The sequence below is a fragment of the Ambystoma mexicanum genome, chromosome 9 (genome assembly GCF_040938575.1).
Source record: "Ambystoma mexicanum isolate Mex_15411 chromosome 9, UKY_AmexF1_1, whole genome shotgun sequence".
NCBI classification, from domain to species: domain Eukaryota; kingdom Metazoa; phylum Chordata; class Amphibia; order Caudata; family Ambystomatidae; genus Ambystoma; species Ambystoma mexicanum.
In genome coordinates this window covers 1,433,409,293-1,433,422,946 of record NC_090931.1, presented here as the reverse complement: position 1 = coordinate 1,433,422,946, position 13,654 = coordinate 1,433,409,293, and the positions used below count along the sequence as shown (strand labels likewise).

The window sequence follows — 13,654 nt, the reverse complement described above, 5'->3', positions numbered from 1 at the left end:
GGTCTCCTGAAACCCACGGCTACGCCTCCTTACCCTTGGCATACCATCGCCACAGACTTCATCGTAGACCTACCCTTGTCTGGTGGTTTCACATGTATAATGGTGGTGGTGGACTGTTTCACCAAGACAGCGCATTTCTTACCCTTTCCTAAGCTGCCCACAGCCTCCCAAATGGCACGACGTTTTCTACACGAGGTGTATCGTCTTCATGGTCTACCAGAGAAGATTCTATCAGATCGAGGCTCTCAATACATTTCATCTTTTTGGGGCCAACTGTGTCGGCATTTGGACATTAAGCGAGCCTTGAGTTCTGGCTATCATCCGCAGACTAATGGGCAAACGGAACGCACCAATCAAACCCTTGAGCAATACCTACGCTGTTATGCCAATGCCACCCAAGACAACTGGTCAGAATGGTTGGACACCGCGGAGGCAGCTTACAACAATGCTGTACATTCGGCTACCGGACTCAGTCCTTTTTTCTGCTCCACAGGTCTTCATCCCAAATTGTTGCCGGTCCGTCCTACATCTTCCAGTATCGTACCATCTGCTGATGCCTTGGTGTCCCTGATCCGGGATCAACATCGTCTGGCGGCCAGTACTTTGGCAGCGGCACAGGCACGTATGAAGGAGCAGGCTGACAAGAGACGGAGTCCTGAGCCTGTCTTTCATGTTGGTGACAAGGTGTGGCTTTCCTCCAAGAATCTACCTATACGCAACTTGCCTCTGAAACTAGCTCCCCGCTTTTTTGGTCCCTTTCGCATCATTGGATGTATTTCATCTGTTGCCTTTCGTTTGTCTCTGCCTCGTTCTTGGAGGATTCATCCTGTCTTTCACGTCTCCCTCTTGAAACCCTACGTGCCCGATGTTATGGGTCGTGCCTGTTCCCGTCCTGCCCCGATTATGGTTCGGGGGGTTCCTGAATTTGAGGTGCAGGAAATCTGTGACTCACGGATTTGGCGGGGTGCGCTGCAGTTCTTGGTCAGTTGGAAAGGTTATCCTGCTTGTGACCGTACTTGGGAACCGAGTCCCTGTGTGCATGCTCCACGCCTGATTCGGGACTTCTATCTTCGCTATCCTTGGAAACCTGGTGCTCCGGGGATGTCTGGGAGGGGGTATGGTGTCACGCCGCGCGCTCGCTCGCGGGCGTCACTTACCTGTCCTGGGGTTCCACGCCCACGGCCGCAGCGGTCTCCTCCCTCATGGAGGCTGTATCCACGGTGGCGTCTCTCCTCACGCCGACCTGCAGTTAGGATGGGATCTGCGGACGCTGTCTGCTTGCGAGGATCTGCGCATGCGCAATGTCGGAACTTGCGTTCCAAGCCTCGCTTTGGTTCCGGGCTATAAGAGAGCACCGCATTCACAGGGACGACGCGTCTCAACGCGGTTGTTACTGTGTTCGCGCTGCTGGAATCTTGGTGTTCCGTCACTGCCTCCAGTTTCCTGTCTTGCCTTTCTGCTCAGTCCTGTTCCTTGCTCCTGTTCCTCCTTTCCCTTGCCTTCCCGTTTTGCTGAGTTCTTGTCAGTCCTTGTTCTTGGGGTTCCTTGCTTGTCTTTTGAATTAGATAGTTAGGTCCTAACCGGGTTCTAGCCAGTGGGCCTATCCTGTCTATCTTGCTTGTCCTTGGAGCCTATACTTTGCCTGTCTTGTGCCCTGCCGGTACTTGTGCCCTGCTGCCTTCCTGGAATTCCTGTGTTCAGCTCCAGCCTTCATCGGTGTCATCCTCAAGCCTTCTCAGCCAGTGGAAACACTGTCCCGACGTCACGCAAATACTGAGAAGTGCCACCCGTGGCGTTGGGAGTTGGTTCAGTACCATCCTGGCTTTAATCGTCAGGAGGGGATTGGATTAATTCCTCGCGTTACACATTCATCGGCAACTGATACATCGACAGACTGGCAACCTCAACTCCACGGTCTACTGGAAGAAAAGGTAATCAGCGATCCCGTGAAGATTCTTATAACAACAGGTTGTAGACCCCTGTCCTACATGAAGGGCTTGTGAAAAGAGTGTCAAGTGCAAAGTAATGGTATTTTTCTCTATGCCCCCTTTTTATTATGATCTCCTTATTGGGAGTGTGTGTAGAAGAGCTCTCGAGTTTCCAATGGCCGTGAATGTTGTTGCTTAACACGCTGAGAAAAGTCGTTTTCCTAAGTTTCAAATGGCGAACAATATACAGACAGACCCACAAAGACATATGTGCACATAATTAGAAATAAAAAGAAAATATGGCTGGCTGTATTTACATAAATCCAGCATATAATGCATTGATAGCACGTGGAATTTGAGCCCATGAGTCTTTCAACACTCCTGCTAAACTAAGGGTTAAACAAGGTCTTCATTGGGCCGTGTCTGTGGTTTCATTGGGTCACCAGCTCTGTGTCATCGCTGATTGGGCAAACTGGAATCGCCTACTCGCCGTTCAGGGGTGCGCATTAAACGTGTATCGTGTGTTATGCGCGCCTCTGTAAACAGGTCCCACACGAAATAAGAGGCAAATCCGACACCCGTGTAACAGGCAGTGCTGCGAAAGTACAATTTAAAGCCCTTTGCTCCAGGCACACGTCACCACGCCTCAAATTTAATCTCGCCAAACCCACCCAGAAAACGCTCACACTCTTGGCATATGTGCGGCTCGCACAGAAGTCCTCCCCGGAAGTTCTGGGTCAAAGTCTCGCAAAGTGCAGTTTCACAAACCGGCTGTGTGTGCTATCTGGCTGCAACGCATTGGTTGCAGCTCGCGCACGCAGCGCAGGTGAGTGCTGTTACTGACAGCGCGCACTGCCAGTGCGCCGCTTCTAGGCACCTCATTCTCCGTTCTGTTCACGGCTCTGAACCCAACGCTATGAGGATGCCAGCTTCTTCGTGGGTCCGGTCCCTCGTGCCTGTGAAGCCAGTGTGGGTGCATGCCAACCAGACCAGACCCGGGGCCACCGTGACAGCTGCACCGGCGGTGCCTGGAGCCAAACGGCTCAAGACCTTTGAGGACCTGCCTGGGCCCAGCTTCGCGGAGTCCATGTACTGGCTCTTCGTGAAGGGGTACATGCTGCGCGCGCACGAACTGCAGGTAACTCTTCCTAGAACCGTCGCGTGCGTGCACTGTCTGCAATATTGCAAAGTAATCCGCGCTGCACCTCATTGCAAATACAGATGAGAAACAGCTCAGTTGGATGGTGCGCCTGCTGCAGAAATATGTCGCGCCTGTAGGCAACAGGTGTCAATTGTGGAAGAAGGGAGCGACCCAGGCTTTTGTTGTTTCGAGGGTAATACAAATGTTCACAGTGAAGTGGGCAACAGTTGAGAAAACGCGTGGGGCAAGTACTAAGGTGCCAGCTGTTTGAACCTGAATCCTGAGTTCTGTACTGGACCTGGCATCTCCAAACCGATGCAAACCACTTCCTTTAGGCTGTGTAGTGTGGGCTTCTCCTTGCTCTTGTTTCCTACCTCCTATACTATGGGATGACTTACAGACAGATTTGTTGTGGAAAAATGATTGGCCGTAGGCATTTATTTTCTACAGAAAATAACACAAACAAGAATCATGATAACAACATGTGTCTGTGCTTTTGGGCACACCGTGTCCAGGGTTAGAGATGCCAGCCTTCTCCTTGGTCAGTCTCGGTTACCCTCGGGCATCCGTTCCTGGACACGTGCCGCCTACGACTTTCTTCTACCGTGTACCGAAGAAAGTACTCGGCGTTCCTGCTCCTCTCTCCGCTCGTCTCCTTCTTCCCGAAGTTTTGCAGGGTGGGTTGGGTGGCAAAACGTTTCCTTCTCCTTTGCCCAGGTCCCAAGACGCCTACCCGAACGAGGTGAGCGTCTTGCCTGGTTTGTTTTTCTCCCTTGTCCTTTGGCCATACTTATACCCCCTCTGTCCTTTGTTATTCTCCTGGGGGCCGGGCCCTCCCCAGCCCCCCTGCAGGTTTCCCCTCACACCTTTCCTGCTGTTGGGGGCTGTTTCCTGGCAACGCTGGGACAGTGGCGCCAGCTGGCTGCCCCTCCCCATGTTTCTACGCGCCATCTCGCCCCCACCCCGCGCCTAACGCCCCAGGCCCTCTATCGGGCCGTACTTTGCACGGCCCGGGGCCTGGGGCATAGGCTGTGTAGTGTGGGCTTCTCCTTGCTCTTGTTTCCTACCTCCTATACTATGGGATGACTTACAGACAGATTTGTTGTGGAAAAATGATTGGCCGTAGGCATTTATTTTCTACAGAAAATAACACAAACAAGAATCATGATAACAACATGTGTCTGTGCTTTTGGGCACACCGTGTCCAGGGTTAGCGATGCCAGCCTTCTCCTTGGTCAGTCTCGGTTACCCTCGGGCATCCGTTCCTGGACACGTGCCGCCACACCTGAGTGGGCGTTGCCTCGGCCGCTCAGGTTCCCCCCAAAAGTACCCTTGTCTACGTCCCCTCTCCTCTAATGCCCTGAAATTAGTGTCTGCAAAATGCCCCATCCTATGTTCTATGTGGTATTATTATTGACATGAAAATCTCTGTTTCCCTCAGCCTGAGATCCCTTTAGATCCCCTGTTACCCTTCCCTCTTTCCAGGCCATCCCCTGTTGCAGTATTCCGGTCTACTGGCTCCCTTATTCTACAGGCCCTTTAATATGCTATCGCATCTTTTTTATCTGCCCCTTCCACTTAGCCCCAACCCTTCAACTCATACTTTATTAGCGGGCTGATTGTTGGGTCTATTACCCCTGCTATCTTCGTGGTGTATGTAGCTGCGTCTAGGTGTGCTGCCTCCAATTTTTTCCCTTTGGCAAAAGAGTCCCTTCCAAGGATTCACATATTTTTTGTTGTTGACCCTTCCCTTCATTTTTTTACACCCGTCTAAAAATGTACATTCTACACATGCTTTCTGCGTTGCTTACCCGTTTCGTAACTTTTTTGGGCGTTCCTGCCCTGGTTTCCTTTGACTCGCCCTGTTTCCTTTAGCTTTACTTATTTCTCGGATATCTTTTTGTTGCCAACCTTCCCTTCTCCTCCAGTGGAACCCATGCCTTTACCGGTGTGGGTGTTTATTTTCCTGCCATACCTGTGGCCATAATCTCCTTTTTCAGTCAACCTTATGGCTAACCTCTTCATTAATTCCTGTGCTTATTCGTGGAAACCATGATTTTCCTGGTAAGGGCATTTATTTTCCTGCCATACACGTGGCCATATTTTCTTTTCAAGTCCGCCTTTCTGGTTAACCTTTTCATTCTTTCCAGTGCTTCTACTTGGAACCCATGCCTTTCCCGGTATGGGCGTTCTTTCCCTCTGCCATACGCATGGCCATGTTTTCCTTTCCCAGCAGCCTTTATGGCTAACCTTTTCATTCTTTCCGGTGTTTATTCTTGGGACCCATGCCTTTTTTGGTATGGGCGTTATGTTCCTGCCATACACGTGGCCCTCTTTTCCTTTTCCAGTCAGCCTTTATGGCTAACCTTTTCATTCTTTCCGGTGCTTATTCTTGGGACCCATGCCTTTTCCGGTATGGGCGTTATTCTCCTGCCATGCAGGTGGCCATATTTTCCTTTCCCAGTCAGCCTTATGGCTAACCTTTTCATTCTTTCCGGTGTTTCTACATGGAACCCATGCCTTTCCAGGTATGGGCGTTATTTTCCTCTGCCATATGCGTGGCCATATTTTCCTTCCCCTAGTCAGCCTTATGGCTAACCTTTTCATTATTTCCGGTGCTTACTCGTGGAACCCATGCCTTCCCTGGTGTGGGCGTTCTCTGCCGTACGGTTGCCTGCTGTTGCCCCCGAGCCATCCTTTCTTCCTGGTTGATAGGCGATTGCCATATGACTGTTCTTATTGAACACCTTGGAATTCCCCCTTTTCTGCCCTTCTGCTTATGCTCCATGCTCCCAGCTATGTTTTTCCGATATCTCCCCTGCCACCCCCTTGTGTCGTTGTTGGGTGGTATGTTTCTTTGCTATTCTGCCCTCCTCTCTGTGTCCCCTATTGACTGCCCCACAGGTTCTGTTCCCCTGACCTCAAATGTTTCCTAGTCGTTGTTAACGTATCCCCTGTTGTTGTCCCTGTCTTTGCTTCTATCATTATTTTCCCATTATTCCTGTTGCCCTCCTGAACTGTGGACCCTGTGGTCCCCTTTATCTTTTAATCCGTTAAACCTGTACCGATTAAAACTCTCCTCGTCCCACCCCCTGTCCGGGTAACCTTTCATTTCCTTCTCACTCCCGCTCGTATTCCTTTCGTGCATCCCCCCCAATGCTTTGTATACCTTCAAGACCCTTGTTGCTACGTTTACAATGCCACCCCATCCTCTGGGTATTGATGCAATACCGTCAGTGCCTATCCCCTGGGTCACCTCGTGGAAATGGACCTGCCCCTGCACTCTTGCCTGCCCATTCTATGCCAGAGCCCTTAACTCTCTCCTTAACTATTACCCTTTCCCTTTTACCCATGCTTCCAAGGGATCCCACTGTTCCCCCCTGCTGCTCTCTACTTTGGTTGTGGAATTGGACCTGCCCCTGCACTCTTTGCTGCCCCTTCTCTTTGCGATGTGCTTCCAATCTTTCTTCTGTCCTGGTGGCAGTGCCCTCACCTGCCGCTGTCCTCCTCACTCAGCAAAGGCGACATTTCCCCTTGCCCTGTCCTCCTTCCGCAGGAGGTCCAGTACCCCTTTAGCCCCAACCTTTTTCTGCCCCTATCCTTCCCAGTTGTAGCGTGGCCCCTTTCTCCTCATTTTTCTTAACTCCGTTTTTCCAGTACCCTGTGTGTGCTGGATGTTGTTCTAGTACATTTTGCTGTACTATGTTCGCCCTTACAATTTTCGCATCTGTGGCTGAATTAGCATTTCTTGCCCCAACTATATGGTACCCCATTCTCGAAGTTTCTACATTGCCCTGCCTCTGTCCTAGTTGGCCCATTGGTACTTCTACCATCCCCTTGCGCTGTTGGCAATATACTGTTCTGCCAACTTCTCTGTGAGCTGTATTTCCTGCTCCGAAAACTCTGATCCCTTGTACTGTCATAATTGCTCTCATATCTTCTGTTACTGTATCTATAATCGTTTCCAAACTCGTTCTGCCAATCTTGCCTCCTTTGATAACCTCCCGAACTACTCTGTTCCCTGGCGTCCCATTTTTCCTTTAGCACATTCAATATGTACAGATTGCAGTTCTCTTCATCCCAACCTATGTCTGGGAAGCAAACCATTTCCTTTCTAAATTTGTGGTCATATTCTTTCCATGCATCTCCCCCAAATGCTTTGTAAACCTTCAACCCCTCTGCAGGTACGTTACCAGTGACAACCCGTCTTCTGGGTATTTTTGCAGTATGATAGTGGACATAATTTGGAAAGCCGCTGTCCAATTATCAAAATTCCTAGATACTGGTGCCCTCCTCAGTAAGCCCTTCTCATCCTCTTTCATATCCTCTAATGCTACATTCTGACCTCTCTTCTATACTTCTAGCAAAAAGATATCTATAAATTCTTTCCTCCATATTTTTTCCTTCACTTTCTCGTTAATGTCATTCCTGTGGCTGGTTCTTGTACTGCTATGCTCGTAAGCCCGGTCGGCGCCACCGGTATGCTGGTGTTCGCCCCCTGAGGAGTAGCTCCTGGTGGAACCCCTTGTCCCTCCCCCTGTGGGATGGGTACCCCGCTGTCTGCTGTGCCTGGCCCATCAGCCCCCTGACCATCTCCAGCCCCTTCTGCCCTGGTCTTCTTCTGCTTATCTTCGCGTATTACCCCCTTCGATCTCACCCAAGCCTTCAAGTGCTCCCTTTCCCCATCCTCGCTACTCTCCTCCTCGTTGGATGTTACTGCCGTTTGCTCGGCCCTGTGGTTTTTCCCTCCTGAGTTCTGGGCGACTTACCCTGAACCGTGATGCATTCTTTCGACATTTTAACAATTTTTTCCCCAATGTTAAATCAATTTTTTCATTACCTTTTTTGTTGGTTTTCTTTTGCCTCTTCTTAGGCTCCTCCGGCTGTTCTTGTGGCCCACCTCTCACCTCTCTCGCCCTCTTCTGGCCTTGTGGTATTATTGCCTCCTCTTCGCTGCTGCTGGACTCCTCTAGTGGCAAAGGCGACATTGCCCTTGCCTTCTCCTCCTTCTGCATCAGCTCTAGCACCCACTGTACTCCATATTCCTTTTCTGCTTTTTTTTAAAAAAAAATTTTTTTAGCCCATGCGCTAAATTCCTGCGCTCTTCTTGCCCTTTCTTCAGCCATTGTTTCCAGAATTTCGTCCTGAGATCTTCTTCGCTATATGGTTCTTCCAGGTGCTGCCTGTGTCCCCGGGCTGCTGTTCAATATGCTATTTGCCCTTTTCCCTGTAACTCAGGCTCCCAGTGTTCCTAACCAATTAGCTGCTTTTCTTCTAGCTGTCCGGGTGTCTGCACTTTATAAAAAAAGTTCCCAGCACAGAATGCGTGCTCCGCCGGGCTTTTCACCTCCCTTGTAGGCCCCTCGTACATCATGCCTCGTGCCTGTCTCTTTAAATAATCTGTAGAGGCCAATATGACCCTGATGTGATTTGCGCACGCAGCCTTCTGCTAAAGGTAAATAATCCTGTTTAGGACCTGGCTGCAGAAGGCCGATCTTGGCCTCACGGCTGTACTGTTCTGCAAGTTGTAATTGCAATTGTTATTTATAACGCGCTTAAAAACGCAGACCTGGGGTTCGAACCTGTGTTGCTTTACTTCGTTTTGCTTTGAAGGCAAGCGTGTTGGCTCTTTCTGGAGTCAAACGGAGGCCCTTGCAGCCTCTTTCAAATGCTGCTTGCCCCGTATGGGCCACGCCCCTTGCCGCCTCTCCGAAAATGGTGCCGTCTTTCAGACTAATAGAACTGCGCTTTAGCGCGGATGCGGGATGGATTTCAAAACGCTGTTGCTCTGCAAGGTCTTCCTTCGAAGGCCAGGGTGTTGCCTGTATTCACGTCCTCCGACGCGGCTCGACTTGCTGCCCGCCTGCTGCTCCCGCTCTCCGCACCTCTTCGGCCGCTGCCGCCGGCTTCTGCTACGGCTGGTGTTCCCTCGCTGACGGCCTGCGGCTGCTCACGTGGCTCCGTCAGGCGCTCTCAGCCCTCCGGCTCCTGCCCGCGGCTCCTGGGAAACCCGCGGCTCTTGGGAAACTCTGCACGGCTCCAACGACGCACAGCTGTCCCCTACTGGCAATCTTCTCCACACGGCTCCGGCGACGCCAGTCTTCTCCATGCGGCTCCGGCGACGCTCTGCTGTCCGCTCGTGCCACTCTTCTCCACGTTGCTCCGGCGGTGGTCAGCTGGAGTGCAACTGCAGAGGGGGAGAACCAGAAACCCTGAAAAGCCCGTAGAGGCAAGACGAAAAACGTTTCCTTCTCCTTTGCCCAGGTCCCAAGACGCCTACCCGAACGAGGTGAGTGTCTTGCCTGGTTTGTTTTTCTCCCTTGTCCTTTGGCCATACTTATACCCCCTCTGTCCTTTGTTATTCTCCTGGGGGCCGGGCCTTCCCCAGCCCCCCTGCAGGTTTCCCCTCACACCTTTCCTGCTGTTGGGGGCTGTTGCCTGGCAACGCTGGGGCAGTGGCGGCAGCTGGCTGCCCCTCCCCATGTTTCTACGCGCCATCTCGCCCCCACCTCGCGCCTAACCCCCCCAGGCCCTCTATCGGGCCGTACTTTGCCCGGGGCCTGGGGCATCCTCTTCCCTTGTACCCATACCCTCCAATAATGATTGGGAACGCTTAGAAAGAAGAGGCAAAATGCATGATGATTCGAACAATTTGCCCAACGAGAAGCAAACTAGCTTTATTCTATGAACGAGCTAATCAGTTTGCTTTGTAATTTTGAAATGTCGGCTCGATTAGCTTCCAATTATCACATGTTTTCTGTTGTTTTGCTATTGTTTTTAATGACGCGTTAACCAGTGTCATTGCTCCGCTCCAAAGATGCCGAAGGTGCTTTACAGGGGTTACTGGGCCAATAAGACCCGTTTCAGCCCAGCGAAGACTCTAAATCTAATGCCCATGCTAGTCCGCATTCTTTTGAAAGCACCCCCTTTCCTTGTTTCCGTCATTCCTTTAAACTCATCCCTCTTGTATCCGAAACCAAGGAGTCCATAAATTCATTGTGCCATCCTTATTCTCTGAATTTCTCTCTCTCTCTCTCTCTCTCTCTCTCTCTCTCTCTCTCTCTCTCTCTCTCTCTCTCTCTCTCTCTCTCTCTCTCTCTCTCTCTCTCTCTCTCTCTCTCTATATATATATATATATATATATATATATATGTATATATATATTTTCTTAATTTTCTTAGTTAGTTTTTAGGAGTAGGTATGCACGGTTTCTTTCTGTGATTCCATGTATTGTCAATGGTAAAACTGCATTATAAATGCAGGACCACAAATCCCACACTGCAGTATGACGTGAGACTGACAGCCAGGACTGGCTGGTTACTTCATACCTTCTTTCTTACCTGCAACTTCAGTTCTGGATCAGGGGCAGTGAGGTTGGATTAATTCTACTAGCATAAATTCTTCATATCATCAGATTTAGCAAAAAAAAATCTTTTTTTAATTCTTTTTCACAACAAAATGTGTACAAATTTCTTAAAATACCATAGATACTGTATACACCACACATTGATGGTAGTGAGCGATGTGGTCAATGTGTGGTGTATACAGTATCTATGGTATGTTAATGAAAAAGAATAAAAAAGAGATGTTTTTGCTAAATCTGATGATATGAAGAATTTATGCTAGTAGAATTAATCCAACCTCACTGCCCCTGATCCATGTTTTTGATTATACCCTCACAGTAGCTGTCACTTAACAGAGAAAGAGTCTGCTGCCACTTTCCATTTCACACTTGTGTTTGACTCCGCATATTGGTAAAAGAAAACTGGGGGCGGGGGATGACCTAGGATCCCTTTAAAGCCCTGCTAGTACACAACCTGCACATGTCACACCCCCATCGGCACTAACCTAAAGCAAAAGAAATAACCTTAATTGAGAAAATATGAGCGCAGACCTGCGTGATTTGCACGTCAAAACAGCACTCGTTTGCATGAACGAGGATGCATATCACACAGTCGGTGCCAGCCCCAGGTCTCCCAGTGCCCTGTGTGAGATTTTTCGGTGCGCCCACCCCTCTCCACCCTCCCCAACGTTCTGACAGCATTATAGCCAAACCACCACAAATTCAGAACAGCAGGGGGGCTCAGTTCTGTTGTTCGGCTGATACTGTATCAAGAGTGGGGGGCAGAGGCAGAGAACAGGGCCTTGAAAATGTACACATTGGCTCTAGGCCAGCACAGGGATTGGAGACGCCCCCCCCCCCCCCCCGGCTGAAAGGTAGTAGCAAGCGGAGAGGGTACAGGCCCACAAAACACCCAGAGCAGGACACCCATCTGGGATAAGGGATAACACAACACGTGAGCCCACAAGGTTGCAGTATGCAGAGCAAAGCCATCCGCATGTCACAGAGGGAGTGTGGAACGTTGCCTCTAATGCAGGAACAGGCCTTATGTCGGAGGATAAGCCCGCTCTGGCCCCATTGTCTTCCATGGAAGAGTCAACGTTCCAATGTGATAATATAGCAATAATCACCCCAACCCCTGCTGGTTTCATGGGCCTGTAATCCGGGCCGGTGCAAGAAATGTTGCCACCTTAGGCAAACTGTCGGATTGGGACCCCCCGACCACGATCTTTCCGGGTCCTAACCATTCTCAACCAACCGTCACCATTTTTTACTGATTGCTGCAACCCATTACATTACCTTCACCTAACACATTGCCCACGTCTTCTGCTGTGTATGGATTCCAATGTACTTTCTTCACATTAAACTGCAAGAGCACTAGCATGTCGCTGGTACACTGTATCCAGGCAGGCTGGCTGCCTTGTGAAGGCTATCGGATGCGGTTGTGTGCTAGCTGCACACATGCTCGCAGCGGTAATGGCAGGTTGAGAGATGGCCATGAACAGCAAACGAGGGCTAATCGCTTGTGCAGGGTTATTATTCAAAGGGACTCTTTCACAGTGCATGGAGCGTTCATGTCAGTGTGACACTTATTGTACACGGGGATGCACACAGCAGGCTTGGCTTGTATTGATGACTGATGCTGGCTGATAAATAAACACAGTCTGGGTTTCTTTTGTTTTGCTATCACTCAATTTACCCTCCACACTGATCTGTTGGTTGTATCTGTGACCATCAGTCTGGCTTTAGAGCATCCAGAGGCACAGAAACTGCTCTTCTAAACACCCGTGAAGACCTGCTCTCAAATCTTGACTCTAACTCTCCCTCTGTCCCCATTCTTCTTGACCTCTCTTCTGCTTTCGATATGTTAAACCACAACATCCTGATCACCCGTCTCCGTGATACCCTGGGCATCACAGATCAAGCCCTGGCGTGACTCACCTTCTTTCTCTCTGACCGGCCCTCCCAGGTGGAAGTTGGGTCCTTTCTCTCCTCTATTACTCTCTACTTGTGGTGTCCCCCAGGAATCTAACCTATCCCCCTGGTTTTTCAATATCTACATGCCCCCCTTGGCCTACAGGATCTGTACCTTTACCTCTAACTTTCAGTGTTATCCACCCTCACCTACCAATTAGGCAAAAAATCTAGGGGTCATCTCTCCTCCTCCTCTCACATCTCAGACATCACCAAAAAGTCCCACTCCCAACAGAACCCCCTGAGAGGTATTCTGCCTTTTCTCACTTTCCCCAGAGACTCACCACCTCGCAAAGCCCTGGTTCTCTCTAGGCTGGACTATTGAAACAGTGTCTTTCTCAATCTTCCTACCTCTACTCTCTGACCTCTACAACTTATCCAGAACAGAACCGCAAGACTTATCCTTGGCCTCCAGCCCACAGACCGCATCTCTCTGGCGCTGAAATCCCTCCACTGGCTCCCCGTGGCTGCAAGGATCAAGTTCAAGACCCTCTGCATAATCCACAAGCCTTTCTGTGGCCGGGGCCTGCACTATTTACAACGCTCTCTTCCTAAATACTCTCCCTCTAGAGTCCTCTACTCGTCCTCCTCCAACTCTTTGCGGGTGAGCCACTTTCACAAACAGAGGTTTGGGGGTAGATCTCTATCATTTGCAGGTACCTCCCTCTGGAACAGCCTCTCTCTGTCTTGAGCCGGAGCACCTTAAATTCTGTAAAACTCCTCAAGATCTTCCTATTTTCTTCCTCCTTCTCTCTCCCTCTCTCTCCTGCTAACCGCCATTCTTTTTCTCTCCACCCTTCTTCTCCTCCCTTACTCTGTTTAGTTTTGCTGACTGGTTGCCTGGTTCACCTCCAGAGCCTTACAGGTCCCAGGCTCTCCCGCCATTCTTTTGCACCTGCCTCTGCGCCACTGCACTATGGTCGGCATTACTGCACTTTCAGATCGCGGTCCATGAGCGGGGCAACCTCTCTGCACTTAACCCGGGGCCCTGCTGAACTGGACTCATTTGTTCACCCCAGGCCCCCCTTCCTTGCACCTCAGTCTGTACGCATGCATGACCTAAATGTACCAGGACTAGTTAGTTTGTCCTGTCGGTTGGAATTCGTTATTTTAGGTTCGTTATAATGGTATTAGTTATTTTGGTATTGATGATAATCACTGCATACCGTCCTGCCCCTCCTCCCCCTTTTGTGTCCCTTCTCCCTAGCTTGGTCGCTACTGTAACACTTAATGCACTTGCAATAGGTGAAATGCTGTCAGGCTGAGTAT

At 50.1% G+C, this 13,654-nt stretch overlaps 1 protein-coding gene across 2 annotated transcripts in view; it reads left to right on the top strand.

The window, feature by feature from the left end:
• Positions 1-2,615: 2,615 nt before the first annotated feature.
• The window catches only part of LOC138489188 (sterol 26-hydroxylase, mitochondrial-like), a 359,720-nt gene continuing 348,681 nt past the window's right edge, over positions 2,616-13,654 (top strand). The window contains exon 1 of one of the 2 annotated variants that reach the window (XM_069616853.1): positions 2,616-3,066. In XM_069616853.1, coding sequence (XP_069472954.1) covers positions 2,626-3,066 — 441 coding nt within the window. In that variant the 5' untranslated portion in view covers positions 2,616-2,625. The remainder of the gene's footprint in view (positions 3,067-13,654) is intronic. The other variant, XM_069616852.1, reaches the window with a different exon arrangement.